General features: G+C 43.7%; 1 protein-coding gene across 2 annotated transcripts; it reads left to right on the top strand.

The window, feature by feature from the left end:
• Positions 1-1031: 1031 nt before the first annotated feature.
• On the top strand, positions 1032-8627 carry trib2 (tribbles pseudokinase 2). Of its 2 annotated transcripts, XM_041064819.1 has the most exons (4): positions 1032-1420; positions 2004-2407; positions 3877-4169; positions 6636-8627. In XM_041064819.1, the coding sequence occupies exons 2-4, from the start codon at positions 2138-2140 to the stop codon at positions 7108-7110; spliced, it is 1038 nt and encodes a 345-aa protein (XP_040920753.1). In that variant the 5' UTR covers positions 1032-1420; positions 2004-2137; the 3' UTR covers positions 7111-8627. The 2 variants fall into 2 exon arrangements, with proteins under 2 accessions (XP_040920753.1, XP_040920751.1); XM_041064817.1 differs by having other exon boundaries at positions 1032-2407.
• The last annotated feature ends 1725 nt before the right edge of the window (positions 8628-10352 follow it).

The raw sequence follows: 10352 nt of genomic DNA on the forward strand, positions 1-10352 counted from the left end.
CAGTGTCTTGCATCCAGCTGCAAGCATTCCTCTCACCGCCCCGGATTCCTACATGGAATTGCACAATCCTGCTGTCACACCCCCAAGTAATCTAGGAAGAACAATGAATAATGAACCTCTTCCATCCTTTGTTTTGTAATATATTATGGGGGCACAACTCTGCAAGAACGGAATTTGTTACAAGAGACGTCTCAGAAGCACACAGCCATGTGCTAGCTTTTAATGAATTCTGTGGTCTTGTTTTTCAACCTTGGCACACAAATCTGGAATATAATCTCATATCATATCAAAGTTAATACTTACATTTCAAGCACACACATAAGCAATTTCTTCCTCAGTGGTTTAACCACTGAGTAATCTCATTGCAACACTCTATACTGTTTCTTCGCACTTTTTTGACACCATGTGTTTGATTCTCCTCTATTTAATTTTTCTGTTGTTTTTTTTTATTTCCTTCATTATGTCCCAGCATAATACATGTTTTTGTTTCGTTCATTGTCATTTTGCTTACACATCCTTGCAGAGGAGGGACCTTGCCTTGCAACAGTGAGTCACACCAGTAGCATGTCATGTTTTCTTACCATTTGCTGCATCTGCAGCAGATATGTATATGTATATATCAGATATGTATATGTATATATCACTACTGTATAACTGTGTTTGATGGTGTATGTCTGCTACTGTGAGGGATCCCCCTTCGCTTTCTTTTGAATGATATTTCAGGAGGAAACACAACACAGCACGTACAGTAGTTATACTCTCACTCCCACCCCCCTTTCCCCTCCCCTCCCCTCCTCTCTCCTCCCCCCTCATCCATCCAATTTACCAGCATGCGATGCATTTAGATTCCTGGGGGTGTAGCCACACAACATGGTTCTCACATGACCGCACTGCATATTATAACTCAGGTTGGAGGCCAATGAGGTTTCGATGTGGGTGTGACGTCAGGGGGCGGATCGGTATGCTCGTGTGTGTGTTGAGCGTGTGCGTGTGGGCGCGCGCGCGTGCGGTAGAAGCCCCCCTCCGCCAGGCAGCTCTCTCGCTCTGTACAGGCGCAGTGTGTGCAGCGTGTGCAGCTCGGCTGGCCTCCCCTCCGCACTGAATGGACTAGATTCCCAGCCACGTAAGAAGCACAGCGGCACCACGGGAGAGAGGATGTCCTGCTGAATCAAGGGATAGGCCTGGGAAAGTCGGCCGGCCGTCCCTTCCTTCCTTCCAGCACCTTAAAGCAGCAGACATAATAGACAGACGACACTTTTCTTCCGTAGGACTGGACCAAGAGAAAGAGAGAGGACGTCGACTCCTGCACACAAAGAGCTACGGCAGTTTTTTTTTTCCGGATGGGGTTTCTCCTTATGTGGTAGATGACAATCGCCGTGCATGGATATGATCCTGGGGAACAAGGCCGTGCACTGACCTGGTACTAGTTAGCCAAGCAAGCTAACTAGTTAGCTCTGCACCTGCTAGCCATCATTTGTCTGTCACATTTTGGCTGAAAACCGCCGCTGTAATTAGCTTGCAAAACTTGCTTTATACATTTTGCTTGTGCTTTTTTTTTTCTATGCCTGTAAGCTATCTTCAACAAATTGTTTCCGTTTTATGAAACGTGCCATACCATTAACCGGTAAGATAAGCTAGCAAACAAGCTGCGGGTTAACTTAGCACTCTTCATTCATTGTAAAAGCTGACTTTTGGTAGCCTTTGTTGCAGTTTAGACGTGCCTGTTCGCACTGCACGCGTGAATGAAATTGCAGCAGGTCTGTGCAAAGGGTTTTCCGTCGACGTGGGGCCATAATTCTGTTATTTTTGCCTGGCCTTATCTCCTAAATGGAAAACAAAGTGGGGTAAATGAACAGTTGAACTGCAGCAAAATTACAGACCCCGTTTTGTCTTATGAATATCTACGAGCCAGCAGCTTAGCCTGTTGATAGTCTGCCATTGCCAGCAGCAGGCTGCAGTTAAATCAGTTCTTCATCTTTTTTTGTTTTTTTACTTTGTTCAAGAATTGTTCAAGAAGTGTCGGACGATTTGTGACATTGCACTGAGTTTACAACAAAGTGGTGCCCTAATCAAGAAGAAGAAGGAGGAGGAAGCCCCCCCACCCCCCGGTACTGTGGAGTTATCACACTTATTCCTCATGAACATACAGAGGTCAAATCCAATTAACATTTCACGTTATGGGAGATCGCGGCACAAATCGCACGATTTCGAAGAATTATCTTGCTTAAGGACTACAGAGTCGCACCAGAGTTTCAGTCCCAACCTCGGGTCCCCCAGCCCGCCGGAGACGCCGGACTCCTCACACTGTATCTCCCACATCGGGGACTACCTTTTGTTGGAGCCACTGGAGGGAGATCACGTATTCAGAGCCGCCCACCTGCACAGCGGGGAAGAGCTCGTATGTAAGGTTAGTAGGCAACATGTTAGAGTCGTCCTACCTTGATGTTCTCAGAATAGTACCTCAGAACAAAATGCGGTGCTCTTACCAGCCCACCACCTTTGCATTGCACATGAATGATTATGGTTTTATTTCAATATTTATTGCCCCAAATGTATTGAGCATACTATGCATTGAAGCACCGAGTTGGTGTCTATGTGTTGGCATTTGCAGCAAGTCCACCCCTCTCAACTTTTTAATAATTGCTTGAATTGTAAATAGAGAGCTGGCAGAGCAGCCTAATGGAAAAAGTGAATGGGGCGAGCTGCGTGGTTTGGATTGCATGATGTAACGTTGACAAAGGAGTGAGTAACCACGCACACACTCCTCTCAGTGCTATTCTCGCTTTACCACGGCTTCTCTCTTTCATAGTGCAATGCTATAATCGTATTATTTCACCCTTGGTTTTATATTTGATGCATAAGCATAGTCGTACTGTGCCTGTAGCACAAAATATTAGTAACTGAAATCTTTTGAGGACAATTGCATTGAGAGAAAAGCACATGGGGCTGGGGAACTTTACGAGTTCAGCAGTGAGCTACTGTGACATTGACCTCTCTAAGCATAAGAAATAAACCAGTATTCCCTTAAGGTTGAGGACAAGCTCAGCGCCCATATTGACTTTCCTATATAACGGATCAAACAGGCAGTGGAGTTGAGGTGCATTCCAGCTTTAAAAAGGCTTAAGTGGATTGATGAATTGAGACTACAGTTATGTGCACCGTTGGACTCATAAGGCATGACATATCCAATAATCTGTACCTTTTGACTTGAGATAATGTTTTGTCACGGCAATAACAAATTAATGGCCTTTGGCACAGCCTGTGAGCTAACTGCTGTTTGACCTCATTTGCTTTGTGCTGGTTTCAACGCAGCACCAATCAATCCCCACTTCCAGGATTGATCATTCCTGCCAAGCTGGAAGCCTGGGTCACAACTTAAGATCTCGAGAGCTGTGGGGTGTATTTGTATTGACTCCGAGCAGAGGAGCCCCCTCACCTGAACTGGTTGTGCTGAAAGTCAATTGGGGGGGGGGGGGTTACTATGGAAACAAAAGAGACAGTGCAACCCAGGGCTGCAGTACAATACTGTGCACTAAACACAGTGCTTTCTCTTTGCCTGTATGTAACCTTAGTCCCTCTGCCAAAAGATTAAACACACGCCTGGTGTCACGAAAATGTGGTAGATTGCTCACATTTCGGTTACATTGTGCTTAATTAAAGGGCAATTTGAAGCTCTTTCAGTTGGATTTAATTGTGTGTGTCCACAGTGGGAAAGGGAAAAAAAACTGTTGGCAGATGTTCTTACCCAAAGATTTTGACACCAAAACAACCTAATGAGATAGTTGCACTCATAAGTCACTCTAGATTAGAAAAAAATAGCTAATTGGCTAGAATGCAGGCTGTAAGCATAAATGTTTCCCTATCTTATGATTGCAGGTTTTTGACATTGGCCGATACCAGGAGTCACTGGCGGCCTACTTTGCCCTGGGCCAGCACCAGCATATTAACCAAATCCTGGAGATCTTGCTAGGGGAGGCGCGAGCTTATGTGTTCTTTGAGAGAAGCTATGGCGACATGCACTCTTTTGTCCGCACCTGCAAAAAATTGCGGGAGGATGAAGCTGCCAGACTCTTCTATCAGATAGCCTCGGCTGTGGCACATTGCCACGACAACGGACTGGTCCTCCGTGACCTCAAACTGAGGAAGTTTGTGTTCAAGAATGAGGACAGGTGAGTTCTGCAAAAATCCATAGTCTCTGTTGCATCTATGGATTTTTTACAGTGTCATTTTCTTTTTTTACTCCACTTCATCTGTGCATGTTCTATGTTTATAGCAACAGTCAGTATTATCTGTGTCATATCTCAGCTTACACGGGGGATAGTGTAAACTGAGACAATACAAGAGTGACATGCCTCTCACAGATGTTACGGAGAACACAGGAAACATAAGCCCTTTGTGTCTCCCTTAGTTATTTTTGTGCACATGGTTTAATAATGGGTATATGACACACATATGTGGAGTATGGAATCACATTTGGAGGGATCATGTCAGGTAAATGTAATCATTGCACCCTTTCCAACCAGGGGATTTCTGTTGAACTGAAAAGCATGTACAGACTAGTTGCCAGGACTAGTTTCTGCATGAAGGATGATCTGTTAACTTGAGATTTTGCCACTGCTGCACTTCTGTAGTGATCAGCAGCAGAAATCTGTGGAATCACACTGACACAGCACAGGATTACTGACCCCTGGTGGCACTATTTGAAAACTACACCCATGAAATCCAGGCATCTGTTGCCACAGCAACCTGAGAGCACCTTTTTTTTATTAATGAAGATATATTTTCTAAAATTTTAGTAGGTGCTTATTCACACGCAAGACATTTTATTACCCTTTTACTTATGTGATCACTGACCATAAGCCAGGGCTAATGCTAAAGTTTTTGAGGGGAACTTCATTCCAGCCAACTCTTATCTAACACCCCATGGCAGAGGCACAGGCTTCACCTCATTGCCCTCTGACTGAAAGAGTGACGTCATTCTTTGGCGCTATCAGTGGAAAAGGGAAGTTGAGCTGCCTCACATACTCAGTACGGGTCCAATGACCTTGACTGTCACACCAGACTGCTCATGGCCCGGGATGTCGATTCCCCCTTCCCTCTCATTAAATGATTGATGTCGGGGGAATTTTAAGAGTGATGGTGCAGGACAGTATTGGGTCACATTTACTATATGGCCTGTCAAGAATCCTCTTACACCTTTTCAGTCTTCTTGGCTCAGTGGATGCGGGCGTACAGAGGCGAGAAGAGGAAGCTGCTTTAGAGACTGAGACGCTTTTCTGGCTCGAACCCAAGGGTGTAACAAAAGGATATGGTGGATGCAGAGAGAAGGAAAGGAACAAGACAAGATACAAAATGATACCCGAGCAAGCTTCCACAGCATGTGTTAGCTTCCCGGCCTGGTTTTGTCATTCTGCTGATAGCCTTTGACTAAAGAGCAGCCTGTTTAAAGAGCACTGGTCAAAGGTTTACCTTGAGTGGAATCCAGCACAGCAGAGCCAGTTAAACAGGGCCTGTTGATCTCGTCCTTCTACACCAAGCTCGAGACATTTTAGGATCAGCGCACATTACATCCTGTATAGCTTACAATGTGCAACTATGAAAGAAAACGAGATAAGTCCTTTTTTGTATTTCTAAGCCCCCTTGTACTGTAATTGCCGGTTTGCACATGTCCTCCAAATAAGCTGTTATCCAGGCAGTATAATGCTGTACTTAAATAAGCACATGGCTCTTTATCTCACAGAGGAACAATGGGTATTTGGCTCAAGGAAACAATAGAATTTTTCTGGTATGAAAATGTGAAAACACTCCAAAGCATGTTAATAAATGGAAATTACTATGCTGACAATGAACGAGTGAATGGGGTTATGTGAAAGAGTACGCACGTGTCACAGATGGCAAAAAATACTTTCTTGTCTAAGCCAGTGATTCTTGGTTTTCTTTTTCCTAGAGGCTCCCAGTAGGTACTATCACACACCCTGACTCTTTGTCTGGTGCACCATGTCTCATGGACCTCACACGCAGATGGCAGCATTTGCATAGCCCCACAAGTGTCTCTTACCATGCATGTGGAAAATTCTTGCCCGAGCCTCTCAAGATCTTTTAGTGACAACGCCTCTGAACAACCAGCCGTTATTATCGGCACTCAAGGGTATCATAGCTGGTATTGTGGAGTTTAGAGAAGAGTGCAGATAGATGGTGTTTTGAGGGGGGGGGAGAGCAGGAGGAAATAAAAAACCCACATTGTCGACTGCTTGATTCTCTCAGTGAAACACTGCATGAAACTTAGGATGATCACTCACCCGTAATTGGGTTTCTTTTGAATTGTGAAGGTCTTTTGGAAAGCCTACTTGTACGTTGATGCTTTTTGGCTTGGCTTTTATCTAAGTGAAAGGAAATGTCAAACTTAAGCCCAGAGCATTATGTGCTCTACTTCCCCTGATATCCAGAAGTGATGGATCTGAAGCACTTAAAAATGTCCATCAGAGCAAATTACCCCACTTGAGTGTCTTTTGTATTTTTTGATATTTGGCATCCAAACATTGCCACTGTAGTAGTAATTATCACTTAATAACATTCATATTAACAGATTATCATTATGTTGAATGTGTTTTTTTTTTCCTCTTGTGTGTTTCCAGAAGCCTTGTGAAGCTGGAGAGCCTTGAGGACACGTATATCCTAGACGGTCATGATGATTCCCTGTCAGACAAGCATGGCTGCCCAGCCTATGTAAGTCCCGAGATCCTCAATGCCAACGGCAGCTATTCGGGGAAGGCAGCTGACGTCTGGAGTCTGGGCGTCATGCTGTATACCATCCTCGTGGGGCGCTACCCCTTCCATGACGTTGAGCCCGGCTCTCTGTTCAGCAAGATCCGCAGGGGTCACTTCAACATCCCTGAAACGCTCACACCCAAGGCCAAGTGCCTGATCCGCTCCATCCTCCGCCGGGAACCCTCAGAGCGCCTCACCTCTCGGGAGATACTGGAGCACCCCTGGTTCGCCTCCTCCGGGGCGCTCGGGGGCGCTGCAGTGCACGGCAGAGGAGAAAGAGAGCAGGAGCAGACGGTGCCTGAGGTGAACATGGAGGAGGAGCTGGAGCAGTTCTTCAGCTGAGCAAACACCAAGCACAAACGGACGACTCCACCACGGTCAGCTCGCCACGCTCACAGCGGAGCCAAAAACAGTAGTTTAGAGATTAATAGGTGAACATTTGTCACTCATAATAAAGGTGTTTCCATCCTGTTTCCTTTTCCATCATTTCATGGAAAACCTTGAGCCTGGCATGACAAATGGCATCTATACTTCACCCGGCGATGCACCTCCCATTCGGGGGAGGATGCTGGCGCCGGACATGCAAGTTGCAAACAATGTAGCAAATGTTCTTTTTGGATCTGTTTCATTTAATGTGGTGCTCATAAAAGTAGACACATTCACCATTTTTGACACTATGGAAAGCATGAAGGGACATAAGAACACAGGAAACCAAGGAGAACAATTCAAAACTGAACTGCAACACCACACGTTTTCTTAAAGAGTTTTTGTTTTTTGTTTTTTCGTCATCGCTTCAGGTGGTACCAATTTTAACCACAGACCCAGGGTCAGAAATCACAATCCCAAGCTCTGTTGTTAAACTGAAACAAGGTAATTGTCCCTGACCCGGGATCATTGGTTAAGAAGTGGAGCAGCTTAGGCTTTTTTTTCCCCCTCATTGTCTAATCATCATCATCATCAACATGTTTGACCTCGACTTTGTTTCAAGTTAAGTTTTAAGCTTTGTTGTCTCTCATTTGTCTCAGTTTTACATTATGGAAGTTCTGACAGTCACTAAACTCCTCGACGGCCTTGTTTTCAGTAATTTGTATGTCTCTGTCTCCTCGGCCTCTTAAACCTTTACCACACTTCACTCACCACCACCCTTTCATTTTTCGGTAACATTTCTTTTTATAAACCATCATTTATTTTTGTTGTCGTTTTGTTTTTAAGCTATTCCAGTCTGTTGTTACTGCTGCTTTAATATCACTCCTCCTAAACCTCAATCTTCAACCGTTTTCTTGGTAAACCTCCAAACATGGCGTCATGCACTTGATGTGTTCGGTGAATGGACGATTCCACCTCTTAAAATTAGCTTCCTCTTATTTAAATTCATCCTTCAGTTGTAGGAACGAGAAAGTAACATTTATTTAAATTGTAACAGCTATATATAAATATATATAAATAAATAGAAATATATATATTTAAAACTACATTGCAGGGTTTTTCTTTATTCAGAGATTCCTTTTTCATGTATGACGTAGGCAATATCTTGACACAGGACAGGCGCAAAGAGGAAATGTCTGTCTGAAGTTTTAGAATACACAATATCTTCTGTGCCAGTATTCCTGTGCCCCAACAGCCCATGCCACCAAGTCTCCCCCATTTCTTTTTAAAAACTTGATACGAGTGATAGTATTGCTATGACATGCTCACTCCAGGACCTCATGTTAGTTTTCTACTGCCTGCTTAGGTTCTGTGAAACGATCATGCTCGGAATGGGTACCAGTGGACATGTTTTGTCGTATCTCAATGTTACTTGAATTTGTGTTTTTATCTAGTCATTGGCATGTGCCCCATGAATGCTATAGCCTGCCGAAGGGGGGGGGTTGGGTTGAGGGGAGGGTTGGGTTGAGGGGGAGGGTCGGGTGGGACGAGAGGGGGTGGGGGGGTGCTTGTTTTTTAAGAAAAGTTAAAAACATGAAAAATCTCAATTTGCTACTTTTCTGAGTTGCTTTTCAATAAATAAAAAAAAAAAACTATTGCTTTTATTGTTTTTGTAGACTGAGCTACCTTTTATTTAAGTTGGTTCTGATTTGGTGCTAATGTTTAGTCCTTTTTGTTTCATGGAGGGGGGTGGTGCATGGTGGGATATCTGCCTCAGATGTTCTGATTGTATCGTAACAGATTCTGGTGTTTTGTCCAAATTTATTCAGTAAATAAATTGTGAACTGCTTTTTTGACTTTTTCTTTTCCTTACATACAAAATAAAAAGCTACTGGCCAAACTAACATGCAGCATTACACCTGAACAAAAGCATGACCTGTCCTTTTGGTCCACCGTATGTAATAAAACTTTCCACTGTTCAGTAAAATTGTGTGTTACATTGCTTGTATACCAATTCCTAATATCCACTGAATGGTCTGTGACATCTTAATTCAGAAAATACACTTGGATTGCTTATGGAAGGAGTCCCTGTCATCCATGATTGACAAGAAGATGAGGAAGCTTTTCATCCCCGAGCCACAACTAAATGCTTCCACCTCTCTGATGCAGAGCGGCCCCTTTTCTTACAGCTATGTATAAAATAATTATTTTTCACTTCCAGTGCGCTCTCAGCCAATGTGCCCCATCAAAAGCACTTCCCGGTTCATCATGAGATTGCAATCACTGACAGAACTTGAACGGATTCCAAATGAGTGAGGAAAAAAAAAAAAAAAGCCCTTTTCACAATCTGAACCGCTCTGTCAGCCCCACTTCATCGAAATGATTGCATACACAAAGCACTAGGAAAAAGCTCTTTAGCTGAATAATTTTCCTTGTGGCGCTCCTCATGAGAGGCCCATAACTACAGCCTGTTCTGTTCAGTATGACAACATTGTAGCTCTGCAGGGCTAACTGACCCTCTCTGGCTCCACTGACCTCAGAGTCCCTCTGACGAAGAAAATCACTTCACATTCCATTTGTTCACACAGTGTGTGTGTGTGTGTGTGTGTGTGTGTGTGTGTGCCCACAGCTCTTCCACCTGTCATGTTCATGCAGGGTAATCCTGATTAAGGTTAGACCTATCAGACAAGGCAGACAGCTGCTGTTGTAGCCCAAATGCTCTCTGTTCAGTAAAGGATAAATAAACGTTCTTTTGCGCACAATGGCAATTTAAAGTCATGGGTCGTTATTCAACAAACAAAAAAAACCTCAGCAGTTTCTTTGTAATCAAATGTGAAGTTGATGGATCACTGTGGTGTTGTGTATTCTGATTTTTGGCAGCCGTTTATAAGTAGAGCACGCCTGAAAGTGGCAAGTTGCTCTCATGCAAATAAAGGATGCAAGGATAAGTGTTGTTGACTGAGAGCAAGGTGGGCAGGAAATTGCCTTCATAAACTGGAGGTAGTGAATATTAGCCTGACCTCTAGTGGCAACAGAGACGGAGGAAGGCTTGTGGAACTGTGGTAGAAATACCTGAGTGGTATATAGGGATGTAAGTAATGTAATGTAATGTAAGTACAGAATAAATTGGCTGCAAATAGGAATTAAAAAAAATATTATCCTCATTAGAATTTGTAATGACTCAACAGTTAGATATATTTATTTTTCGGGTTACACCA

Source organism: Toxotes jaculatrix, chromosome 19 (genome assembly GCF_017976425.1).
Source record: "Toxotes jaculatrix isolate fToxJac2 chromosome 19, fToxJac2.pri, whole genome shotgun sequence".
Classification (NCBI taxonomy): Eukaryota; Metazoa; Chordata; class Actinopteri; family Toxotidae; genus Toxotes; species Toxotes jaculatrix.